This window comes from Syngnathus acus, chromosome 13 (genome assembly GCF_901709675.1).
Source record: "Syngnathus acus chromosome 13, fSynAcu1.2, whole genome shotgun sequence".
Lineage (NCBI taxonomy): Eukaryota > Metazoa > Chordata > Actinopteri > Syngnathiformes > Syngnathidae > Syngnathus > Syngnathus acus.
In genome coordinates this window covers 4819092-4832535 of record NC_051098.1, presented here as the reverse complement: position 1 = coordinate 4832535, position 13444 = coordinate 4819092, and the positions used below count along the sequence as shown (strand labels likewise).

Here is a 13444-nt window from a genome sequence, read left to right as displayed (position 1 = left end):
GCACAGTGCAAGATATGCAACAGAAACATTTCAGACAGCCAGACGACAACTTCAAACTTTGTCCGTTGGAAGTTTATAGAGCTCTGGTGTCTCCAGATGTTATAGATGAAACATAAAATGTTTCTAATGCTCTTTAACGTGTTTCTTCTTTCAGATTTTTTCCAGATTATTTTTTCATATTTGCAACTCAAATGTGTCAGACACTGTCGGCAGACGTTCATTTGTTTAGATTGAGCTGTCAATCATTGTATGAGGTCATTTCTTTTTTGTTTTATTCCATGGTGTATTTTACTGAATATCAGTAATTACAGTGCAAATCCAAATTATTGTCATTTTTTAAACAGGTTAGACACATTGGACAATGATGGTTACTTAAAGTTACTTATATGTTGTCTTTTCACGTTACTAAGATCAGATTCTGCGGGTAAAATTGCAATAATAAGGTGACTTGATTTGGACTTGACCTATTTAAGGACTTGACTTGGACTTGACGTGACCTATTTAAGGACTTGACTTGACTTGACTTGACTTGCCCAAGAAAAAAATGACTTGGGACTTACTTGAGACTTGAAGGTTAAGACTTGAGACTCACTTGAGACTTGCACATGTGTGACTTGGTCCCATCTCTGCTTATACGTCACTCCTCTGCACACACTTACTGCTTTTTGATTAAATTCTTGCATCAGTGCACCTTCCCTATATGTGTTGCGTTTGATGTCGCACAGGCATCCTCAATCTGTCTAGTTCCTAACTTTTTAACGCTTTCCAAAGAGGCTGGGGCACCTCACCTATAAAACAACAAATCATCCCTGTATGCTGGCATTGCATATTTACATGAAAATAAAGCGTGAATGAAAGGGTATTTCACGCCAGGTAGATGTAAAGTGAATTCATATAATTCTTTCAAAATACATTATACAGTACATGTTTAAAGATCATTTCTGAAAGCAGAGACCTTTATAGTACTGGATCATGGAGCCCTGCTTAACAAACTTACATTAACATTTTAAAACATAACTCAAATAACAGTAATAAAATATGTAAACACAATATTAAAATTTCTATTTTATTTTGAAATTAACAAATTCATCAATCACACGTATTTAAAAATATTCTTTTAGCTATATGAATAAATCATGAATAACATTTTATTTTAAAACAAGAACATTTCCTGGAACCATATATTCTTGTTTCTAAAGGAAAATGTGCTTTTTTTTTTTTTAAATTAAACAAATTCACCAAATCACACGTATTTAAAAATATTCTTTTAGCTATATGAATAAATCATGAATAACATTTTATTTTAAAACAAGAACATTTCCTGGAACCATATATTCTTGTTTCTAAAGAAAAATGTGCTTTTTGGCAGCTTGCAAACATATTTTATTAAAGGCTACGTTAGACATATATATAATCACATCAATATAATCTTCAGTAGTGGCTGTACGTGTGCAAAACATTGATGAACCGGAAAGTGAGGAAGTGTGCAGACAGCTGCACCAAGATGTTTTCTCCTAAGTGTTGTGTACACAGGGTGCAAGCATCGGTGAGGCGGGACCAAGACGACGTACAAGCTGTCAAAAATATCTCCAAATTGGAGAGGTGACAATCACATCTCGTCGTTGTGGTCGGAAAGAACCCAACCACCAGAAGAGATGCACTCAGCGATAACATCCCGTGAGGAGGGGACGGCCATCGACCAATCATCTCACAATGTTTTGCATGTTTGAATATTCATATTGTGTTTCTTTATAACTGGGCAATCCGGAAGAATGTGTTGTTCCTTGATGGTCACAAAGAACACACCAGTTTTGTGTGAGGGACCCGGGAACCCAGGCCTGTATTAGCTTGCTTTGTCAGGAATAAACAATTGGTAAATTCGGTCTGATTGAGCTACTGGTCTTCTCTTTGACAGAACGAACTCGCAAAATTGTTTGGCGCGCCAGTGTGTGGATTAGGACATAACAATTCATGTGTTAAGTGTTGATCATAATTTGGAGTCAGATCAATAGCTAAAATCCGTAACCTAACATTTCCAATAAAAAATGCTTCTCAATTAAAGGTTGGCCCGCATCTTATAGGAGGTACAGTATTGTGATGTTTCACAATATATTGAGGCCAGTTGCATTATCGTTTGCAGTGAAATTTAATTTGTAAAATAGTGACATCATCCATTCAATAATCAATTGGTCTGTTCATCCTGCTTGATTCCTACTTGACAGGCTGATGCTAACAGTAAAGAGGGCTAGGAGAGAGTGTTACTGTTTACTTGTATGTCCAGCGAAATTTGCTACCACTGCAATGGTGAACAGTAATTTCATTTCATGAACACGTGGGAGCAGCCACTTCACCCTTGTGTTGCGTTCTTCTCATTTAGATGAAGTGCTTTCACAATCACTTATCTCCAACCAGACCCATACACCTACGCACTAGAGAATACTGTTTGGCCATATTTCTTTGTGCAAAGGGTACCTCTCTCTCACTGTTTATGACGCTACCATGACGCAGTTTCTACACGAGTCACTGAATCCACAAATTGACATCATTAACCATCCAGCTTTAGACATGTTGCGTTCAAGGTTTTAACGCATCTTTAGCAGTCGTGGATCAGTAACTGCGCAAACACAAACAGCACTCGAAGAGTCAATGAAATCACATATTAAAATTGATTAGAAACTAAAATGCTATACCATCAAATCAATAAACTCTGCCTCTAAACACACACAATCACATAGCTGAGGACTAATGAATTAGTTATACTGTAGCTGATGTGCCTGTTTTGCATTGGAGGAATATTTTAGACAAGTGCTTTGACTCGACGTGCTTTGAGCTGTGCAGAAGTGCAGAGTGACTCACAAAAAGGGCACAATGTGAAGACATTTTATTCTCGGAGAAAACCGTCTCATGTCAGTTTGTAGTATTGGAGAACAATCTAAAGCAAGTTCGGCTCTAAAAATGTCAAATATGCTTGAAGCACACACTCCATACACTCAGACCGGTGCGAATCAAAACCCTGCTCTACAAAGCCACTTAGAAAGATACTGTAATTTTTATACAGCTATCACCATAAAGTCTCACCAGTTCACACTATACAAATCCAAATACAGTATTTAAATATAAATCCATCTTGCAGTGTCACAGACGTACAGCATCAAATTACATTCTACATTTCTGTCATCAGAAAAAAAAAACAATGACAAAGCTTGTAAAACATTCCTAAAAATGAATCATCGGAATATCAAATGACCAACGATGAATATAAACAATACAATATTTTCCTTTAATAAACAATAGATTTGAACGGTTTTCAGACCTGTACAACAAGTTTAACGCTTCTGTACTTCAGAATTTCAGAAAGAGAATCATAGCACTTCAAATGGGGGATGGGGGGGTGTTGAAAATTGGCACTGTGTGGGTAACTTCATTTTAAGATTGCAAACAGCAGAGTCGGAGGATATGCGCTTGACACGTGATGTGCTTTCTGAATGTTAGAATTACAAAGAGCAGTTATTATTACCGTTTACTTCAATAACAGTCATTTTGGTCCAGTGCTAAGCTAACGCTTTTGCACAAGTAGCATTCAGAGCAAATTTCTTCGTCATCAACCATTTTCCCAACTGAGCTACATTAAACCCAAACTAACTGCTTGGTATGTTGCTGAGATTGAAGATTGAAACACAACACAGCCACTTTATTTAAATGCAGATGTATTTTACTGCTCTCTCTACACCCCCACATTAGTGTTGCAATAAAAAAAAGAAAAGAAAAGAGAAATCCACATGACATTTGCTGACAAGCTTGTGGAAATGAACGCCTTGACTACCTGTGATGAAGTTGATCCGCTCCAGTGAGCAGAAACGTGTAAACATCACTTTCTAAAGGCAACATTCATATTCTTATTGGTAGCGCCGCCGTCTCAAATGAGAATCTCATCACAATTGAACACGCAACAATGACTGGAGGTTGTTTGCGCTCAAAGCAACAGCTTTTTAGCATCTATTTGATTTCCCATCGGCTTTAATTTCACATCTACCTGTGCTTGTTATACCTTTAACAGAGAGAAACTTTAGATATGGAAATACAGTGGAACCTCGAGTTACAAATAACCAGGTTGACAAACAATTGGTTTGAGCACCAAATTTTCAAAGAAAACACTGCCTTGTTTGATTCACTATTTACAATTTGTGAATCTTCTCGGCATGTAGTTGTGCTTTTTCTTGCGCTGGGTTAACGTCCATGGCTCCCTGCATCGCACATTACATGTATCTTTGTTCATTTTCTCTTCATTAGCTACAGTCGGGTTCCAAAGAAAGCGAAAACTTGTACCGGTACAGTTTGGAAGCCTAACTGCATTGTTAAAAACAAGAAGGAAATGCAGTGAAAACTTTTCTTTCTATATCGCACAGATTATTCAATTCTATTGTATAGTTTTGTTTTCAGATTGGAATGGATTCATTCTGCTTCCATTCATTTCAATGGGAAACATTACTTTGTTATGCAAAGGTTTCGGGTTGGATACGGGGTCACGGAAGGAATAAAATTTGTGACCTGAGGTTTCACTGTATAACAAATGAAAAATGTAATGAGATCTGCCTGCTTTGTATTTTAAAACAACCTGCATTTCACCTCTGATAATCCATAAAATATATATATATGAGACTTATAACGTATAACATTAACATGTAACTAAAATGCAATAAGCAAGCTTCAGTCCATTAAAAAGCAAACTAATCATCAGCAGCATTACACCATACGCAAAATACAAAAATACTGTGGTTGGCATATTTAAGACAAGTAGGCATAGCCACCTCTGCCCTGGATTGCACTCAGCCTCTGTCTTGCAAAAGCAAACATGTACGCAGCTCTTAGCTACTTAATATTCAAGTCAACACTGATAAGTCTCTGTGTTCAGTCTCTTCCCTGCACATCCTATTAAATGCTTTTCTACACACAGAAATCCTTAGGTCAGTCATTTTGAAATACTGCTTAAGCATATGGGTGTCTTTTTAAACTCATGGGAAGCAATACATGAGACCTACTACTGCATTACAAGAAACTGATACGGTTGAAAAATGTATTTGACACAAAATTAATTCTGGGTTGAATCTGATTGTTCCCCAATTTTACTCCTCCTTAGACGTCGTCAACAGACAGACACACTGAAACATATAACCTCCATATAACCATAAATTGATTCTCATACAACACGGGTAGACTTGGCCAATTATAAAAGTGGAGGATCTATCGTTACATTAGATTACAACCTGCTTTGTGTGCTTTTTGTGTGCGTGCAGTGTTGGAGATAAAACTGCCTCCTGCCACCATTAATGATTGGGTTAAAAGCAAACAGTTCAAGATTACATAACCTAGAGATTGTTCTCGTCTGATCAGCAGATGAGCGCTTTTGGATTAAAAGTACATATAAGGATTATCAATTCAATTCTTCGGAGTGCAGTTCCAAAGATAAGTCATGCTACAGCTTTTTGGTAGCGCATCAGCAGGGCATCATATGTCGGCAATGATCATCCTTTCATTCATTTCAATTGTCTTTCTGATCAGTCACATGATTTTTAATATAAAATGATGTCACATCATAAAGTCCCTTTCGGAAATGAGATGTGGGCATTGATTGTGTCTGTCTGCTGAGGCAGCACACAGTTCCACCTGAGGGGCCGATAACAACCATGCGAAGGTCTGAAACGAGCGCACTCGCTTAACTCAATGAACACAGTCGGTGACAGGAGCATGTAAACCAGCTTCTCCCAAATCACACCACCACAACGGCGCTGGCTAATTGTTGGGTCATGTCTAGTCTGTTCAGGTCTGTTTTGACTTAGAGAAGTCATAATAATGATAATAATAATAATAATAATGCAGCGATTGGAATTAATGGTCCTGTTTTTTTCTTTGCTTCATTGTCAACAAATCTTTGACTCAAAGTACAAATCCAGCAATGCTGTCTTTAAACATTGCCATTCAAATGGAGACAATAAAATGTCACAAAATAACCTCTCGATCGCATACACACAGCTATTATACAAGACTGAATTAGAAATAAACAACTCGTTTCACCTTGAGCAGTTTTCCGTAAACACAAGGGTGTTTGGGTATGAGTGCTCCTTGGCAAACTACCCCCAGAGAATGCAGAACTATTTCTTAAAAGTGATTAGAAACCCCATTTAGATGTACTGTATGGGTACTATTGCTTTTACAATGAAAAGAACACAATGATCAATTTTAAAATATCAAAATACATTAGAAAGTCTTTAACATTTACCTTTTTTTTGTTGTTGTTTTTATGAAACCACATATTCACTAACAAAGCATATAATTTAGCCCCGCCCAAAACCCTTTGGCACAATAATCATGTTATCTGAATTGGAATGTTCACTGAGACATTCAAAGTGATAGCACAGTTTGGGAGTCATACTATTTGTTTTTGACTCTTTTTCTTTGTTGATGTGTAAATCATTGTAGATGTTCTATTTGACATTGTATGATGACGGAAACGGGTAGAACACGGGCTATAAGCAACAAATTCCGTCTTTGCTGTAAAACGACACACAATCTATTTAATTGAATGCACAAACAAATGTAAAGACTCAGCTGAGCTACTATGCTCAACTAAATGTTATCATAATAATTAGTAATCACATTATTGCTTAACAGTCTGTTTGATTTTTATTTTTTTTATGTAAGGTTGCCAGGCAACAAGACTTTATATACAGTACTTGTCTGTGTAATAGTGTTAGCAAGCGCTTCATTTAACACTCTGCTCGAAATAATTTTGCATTGACCAAAATTTTTAACTGACAAGGCTTGGATTTCTTTTCAAATATAATTGGCCTGAAGTGCTTTCTGCTGAAGGATTTATCAAAGCTTCTCTGCCACCAACATGAGGGAATAATTTCAAGTGTGCACCTGCGCCACAGACTGACAGAAGCGAATGATGTGAACTTTTTCCCCAAGAGATGGAAGTGAATCTAATGAGTTCAGTCAAATATGACGAAGGAGAGCAAGATTGGTACCCTGCTGTCACATTGTATGGAAAAGAAAAGACTCACATCAAGCGGAACGTTGCTATTATCCGGCGAGGTCAGATTTGAGTCAATTAGCAACCAGATTTGATGTTATTCATTTAACATTTTGTCGATTTGCCTTTCTTGCTTTCTGGTGGCCTACATAAGGTTTTGGTGCCAAACCCTTCAGGAATCAAGTGAAACAAAACAACAGTTTTAACGGCTAATGTAATAAAAAAGTCGCTTATCTGTAAAGCAGCTGCATGTTCACGCCATGGACCTCCGCAACCCACACCTTGTGAAATATTTACAGTTGTAGTTCTTGACGGTGCGTGTTTGACTGCTGTACAGCAGATCACCTGTACAGTTTATGTGCCCTTTGGGAGCTTTTAGCTGCTCCACAAGTATTTCCCTTTGCCCATTTCTCTTTAAGACAAATGAAATGCACTCATGGAGGTATGCGTACCGTACATACACACATACGACGAGTGCACGGTTGCTATCTCTAATTAGCTGACAGCCATGTTAGCGTAAGGCCACAATCTAAACCTAATACATATTTTCAAACCACAGATTTTCTCTTGTGGTTGTTTCCCTTTCTGATGTAAGGAACATCACTATGAAAATATGATCTCACTGCACACATGTAAACACAAAGCTTTCACATCCTTGTGGGGATGGATTTGACTTGATCCATCCGCTTGTCTTAATTGCTCCTCTTTCTTGCCGTCATGTCTGCCTCACAGTGAAGAGGAACTCTGGCTGTAGTTTCTGAGATTTAGTCTGGCGTACCTGGGCGAAGGAGGCGACGGGGGAGGATGGGAGGGCACCGGCGGGAGACACAAATCTATATCAGACACGGCCGAGCTACCGCTTGATGCCAAAGAGTCGCGGAAGGGAGACGGGGGAGTCAAAGCAATAAGCTCCTCCTCCAATTCCACCCTCCCTAGTGGGGAGTCCATGAGGCGGGTGACCAAGCCACCTCGCATGGGGGAAAGAGACGGGGAGGACTGGGGGTGAGGAGGGGGGAGAGGGTAAGGCGAATGTGGAAGTGGGACAGGGTGAACCGGACAGCCGAACCGGTGGCCCAAGCTGGACTCGGCGAGGGGGTGGGGCTGGACGTCAGCGTAGGCAGTGAGCATAGGAGGCGTGTGGATCTCACGAGGAAGAAGATAAGGGTCGGTGGGGTGCGGCGGCGGCGGTGGCGAATGTTTGTGTGCGTGGGGGTGTGTAGGCGAGGACCATAGCATCATAGTGTTGAGCTCGCTGATGTTGGCAGTAAAGCGGTTCACCACACAGCTGATCTGATCCATCAGGTTGCTTTGGCATGCCACCGGGCGACCCTCCAAGATGACCAGGCGACCGTCACCCCCGGCCACACCCGAGCCACTGCTGACACGGCCGTAACTGCTGCCGCTGCTCTGGCTGCAAGTACTGCTGGGATACTTGGCACCGCTTGCCGACTGAGACTCCTCTTCCAAACCGGCACAGAGTCTCTGGCTCACCGTGCTGACCGGGGAGGGCGTTTGTGGCCGATAAGTTAGGGAGTACCTCTCCTCTGCTTCGGAGAGGTCGTACAGGCTCTTGTCTGCGCCGGTGTCACTTTGAGAGGGCAGGGAGGAGATGGAGGGGAGGGAGGGCAGGGGCATGTGCGGAGGCAGGTTGGCACCACCGCAGTATCGCTCCTCAGCTGCCTTGGAGAAGGGCTTGATGACCGCAGTTTGATTGTTCTCCTTCTTCTTGATGTGGAAGGACAGACGCTGCCACAAGTGGTTCCCGTGTGAACTGTTGCGCTCTGTCTGGGCCCAAGACACTGACTTGCCGTTTGAGCTGAAAAACAAGTTCCGTTAAAAACATAATTGCTTGTGGTAAGGCATTTCTGCAAGAAAACTGGCTATTGTGAGACTTCTGCAAGATCAGAAATTCAGATGCATGCCACCATGTTGATTTCCACCAACAATTGTGAAAAAGAGGGCCAGAATAGATGAAGATATGCAAAGGGGCGTGAAAAAGAAAAGAGAGGGAAGCGCTCCTGACATTTGTCATCAAAGTACGAGTGAAATCTTACTTGGCGAGCCGGGTGAGCTGATGTAACTGGCTGACAAATAAAACGCTCTTTTCTACCCTTTTCGGTGTCATTGACTTTGTGTATTTGATCTTTTGCTTATTGCCTTATAGATGACAAGAGGTTGGCTTGAAGACTGATAAAAATGTCCATCACACAACATGCCACTTCTTTTCTCTTTTCTCCCTCTCTCTTTATTCCATTCATCTCTCACTGATTGGACTCCAATTTTGCTCCCCAATTTCCCCCCTTGCTTCCCTTCTACTCAATTCAATCCCATCTCTGTCTTTGCCGTGTCCCCATTAGCCAATTGTCTGCAGTTCATGTTAGGGTCAGAAGAACAAACGAGCAGGGAGCTTCAGTAAATCAATCTTCCGGAGAGCTCAAACACACATTCGCATACGGTCACCTACCTGAGAGTCTCTGCAGTGGAGCCTCTGCGTCTCCACAGGTTAACCAGACTGGAGGAGCGGCTGGCAGCTGAAGAGGATTTGCCATCGCCGACATGCATGCGCACCACCGTACTGGTGGTAAAGGCACTGCGCACGTTTCGCTCTGGTTTGGCTAGAATGATGTACACCTTTGATGACAGAAAAAAGTACATGATGGCGTATAATGGCCACACTGACAAGTTTATATACCGTGCTGCGTTTTACAAAAGGTGCCATTAAAAATGTATCAGATGTGCTGTACACATTGCTCCTCTAAATCACCACACAACAATTCAAATTTCAAACTTACCTTTGGTACAAACATGCAGCAAAGGGCCACAGTAGCGCTGAGGCTGACACTGAAGCACATGGTGATTATTTTGTAATTGGAGCCAAAGTAGATGGGAACAAAGGCCAGCCATATAATGCAGGTAGTGTACATGGTGAAGGCAATGTACTTCGCCTCGTTGAAATTTGCCGGAACGTTGCGGGTCTTGAAGAGAAGCACAAGCATCGACAAATAGCTTGTTGTTATTACTCAGTTGATTTGGCTTTAATTGAGCCACATTTATTAAGTCAAGTAAATGAACTCTTGCAAATTCTGTCATTAAACGTTAGGTATGATAGTGATCAATTGCTTTGTGGGGCTTGTCGTGCTTTCAAAATCTGGAGAAAATTAATGGCTCCAGGCCACAAATTGTCAAAGTTAATTTGCATTTGGGGAAAAAAACGAATCACGTTTCATTTATCGGTAGAAGTTAAACATCAGCCAACAGCATTTCAATTATTTTTATCAGGCAAGACTTACTTCAAATAAAACTTAGCTGTGACTCCACCATTAATTTTCAAGTCGTAAGTTAGATGTGTTAAATGCTTATTATTCCACTAAATCACATTTCATCCTAAATTTTAGAAAGGCAACTGAGTCATCCAAAACATTATTCTAGTGCACAATATGTCAGAGTAGAAAGGACTGGTTATTACTTTGAAGGCATAGAAGGTACAGCTGAGAATGAGCAGGCCATTGTATCCCAGCGGAGCAACCACACCCAAGTTAGTGGTGTTGCATATGAGGTTGACTTGACGGATACTGGGGTAGTCATGGATCACCTGTAGGAAGGGATGAAATCAGGAAGCTATTTTTTTATGTCAACGCTTTGGCAAGCTTTTATGAACATGAATTATTTTGCTTCAGGAAGAGACTAAAGAACATGTCAGCGCAACAATCCAATTACCTTTAGTTGCGTGTGTACTGAAAACAAAAGATTGTCGTTGTGCGGTGACTGTTGTATCAAGACTTGAGCCATATATTTATAATAGAAAAAATAATAAAACAGACTCACCTGAGGTGGCTCCATGAGGAAGAGTGCTACAATGATGCCTAGCTGTAAGAGTATGAGCAGGAAGGCAATGATGAGCTGAGCACAGGCAGACATGAAACGAGGCTTCTTTGTACAAATCTTCTTCTTGCTGCCTGCCAGGATCCGTGCAATGCGGTTGGTCTAGAAGCACAATGCAAAAAAAAAATCAAGCATTTAAGATGATGTCCACTCACTTTTTTCACTATCTTGGCCTGTTTTAATTTGTCGTACACATCATCAATTTGTGCCATATACGGCACATCGTATTCTGTGATCCGCACCTTGGTGACCAGAGCAGAGTAGCTCATGGCGGGTGACAGGCCAATTCCCAGGCGTTGGAGGTAGCAATGGATGACATGCGGTTTGGCGATGAGGCTGAAGGTACACAAGTACCCCAGGCAGATACCCGCCAGTATTATATAGCAAAGCTCCCTGCTGGAGGATTTCACCACAGGAGTGTCCCTGAACCTAAAACAGGCAATTCCACTAAATACAATGCTTTACCGTTCACAGATGTACAGAAAATATAGTCAGAGGTGTGTATTACCTAATGAAGACGGCAGTGACAAAGAACGTGGCCATGAGCCCAAGGCAGGCAAAAACCATAGCAGCGATGGGTTCGGGGTCTCCCCATCGGAGGTATTCCACTGGGATTGGATCGCATCCTGGTTGAAGACAGACAACAGAAATTGTAAAAATATTTCCAAAATGTCCATTGTGTTATATAAATCTTTATTTCTTGCACTTTTCAAACTCTCTCATCACTTGAGCTTAATTATCAACAGTGCCAGGCCAAAAAGGATGATTAATTAAAAGGGACAGCTGTAATTATGGCCATTCTACATGCTTGCTGAAATTATATAACTATCAAGTTTGGCGCTGCAGTAGTGTAGCAACAGCTACATGTCAGTCAGTCTGTCTGTTTTTGAGCTTTCATATTACTTGATCTTATTTTCAGTCGCTCGTGCTGGCTGTGCATGGTTGTCATAGTTTGCTCATCTGCACACTCCTCCTCCTCCTCATTAAATACACATACTGGTGACTTTCAGTGAGCCACATCAACTAAAATGATCTCTTTTCCAGGCTTGAACCACACACATGAAATAGCATTTGAAGCCTTCTCTAGGAAGGGTTTCGAAGGATATGTCAATACTGCATAAAATTTAAGACTTCAAATGCATCCAAACTTTGGGACTCTGGAACTTTACTGACCAGAGATCCTCAAAGCCCCAACCTAATCCTCTCTTTTTTCTTATTTGACTTTCCCCACCTAACATTTCTCTTAAGACGCCATTCATCTGCTTTTCTCCCATTCTCTGCTCCATTTTTAAGTTGAAGTCACTTTCATGCAAACTTCAAACTACAAAGATGTCCTGCTGTTGTTTTGTCCTATTTACCGTATGTAAGAAAACAAAAACAAAAAAAACAGCGGAGGAATATTGGATTTTAATGACTTGGGAGGCACACTTATTGCTTGTAATATGGCTAAATAAAGTAACTTAAATATTACAGTAATGATATGCAGGGCAGTTCCAGACATTTGCACAACAACCACATGAGACCAGTGAGTGTATACTGTTTCACAATGGAGGAACAAAAAGCCCCGATGACACCACCCTTTGTGTTTATCTTTTATTCCATGAAATACGCCTGTGAGGAGGCTTCCGTTGCTGCCATTGAGGCTCGATTTGAATTTTCAGCAGGATTCTATTCACGTTTTAATCATTGCATGGCAGGCAGCATAATGAGCTACTGAAAGAATAACAAAGCAATATTCATTCGTTCGCTTGGAGAGTAGAAATACATTTTCACAGCAGCACAAATATGTTTGCATTGTAAGCCGCTCTTAATGGAGAATAATTAAAACACTAGTGATCGCAAATTAGAAAGAACCGGGTGGCAGTGGAGGGTGGCGAATATACAATAATAGGAATCAATCATGGCTCACTGCACCTGCAATAAAATGTTCATTATAGGGAGCACTGTTTATGTGTTACATCTGAAACATGAAGAAATAAAAATAATAATAATAATACAGACACCCAAACAGAGAGACTAACCTGTGAGGTCATGAGTGGGCCAGGAGCCCAGATCACAAGCTCGGCAGGTATACTCATCAAACACAAACTCGTTTTCTTTACAGGGGGTACACGTCCAACAACAGCTCACTTCACCTTTACGGATCACCTTGAAAAGAAGTCAAATACGCTACTCTTACTGTGTCACTTTATGTCAACAAACAAGGCAGACATTTTTTTTTTTTTTTTACCAAACAGAGCCTTTTTTATTGATTACAACTCAGTCCCTTACCTTAATCTGCCCTTTTTCACAGGGTTCACTACAAACTGACTTGATGACAACTTCTTTGCTTGACCAGATTTCGTCATCATCTATTTTCAAGCCACGGTTGTCCCAACTGCCCACATTAATGTAATCATAGTAGTCCTTCCCCATCTTCTTGAAATTCATGATTTCATACCTAAAGGCAAAATTACCATCATAATCAAACTCGTAGGTTCTGCTTAGAGACCAATTGAAGGTTGCTTTTGCAAAATAACAGGCACCAAA

At 40.5% G+C, this 13444-nt stretch overlaps 1 protein-coding gene across 1 annotated transcript in view; it reads right to left on the bottom strand.

Moving 5' to 3' along the window:
* Nucleotides 1–2864: 2864 nt before the first annotated feature.
* The window catches only part of grm5b (glutamate receptor, metabotropic 5b), a 33126-nt gene continuing 22546 nt past the window's right edge, over nucleotides 2865–13444 (bottom strand). The window contains exons 10-18 of the mRNA XM_037267720.1: nucleotides 13187–13355; nucleotides 12937–13063; nucleotides 11424–11541; nucleotides 11158–11344; nucleotides 10859–11017; nucleotides 10500–10625; nucleotides 9826–10008; nucleotides 9498–9664; nucleotides 2865–8849 (exon numbers count right to left, since the gene is read on the bottom strand). Coding sequence (XP_037123615.1) covers nucleotides 7760–8849; nucleotides 9498–9664; nucleotides 9826–10008; nucleotides 10500–10625; nucleotides 10859–11017; nucleotides 11158–11344; nucleotides 11424–11541; nucleotides 12937–13063; nucleotides 13187–13355 — 2326 coding nt within the window. The 3' untranslated portion in view covers nucleotides 2865–7759. The remainder of the gene's footprint in view (nucleotides 8850–9497; nucleotides 9665–9825; nucleotides 10009–10499; nucleotides 10626–10858; nucleotides 11018–11157; nucleotides 11345–11423; nucleotides 11542–12936; nucleotides 13064–13186; nucleotides 13356–13444) is intronic.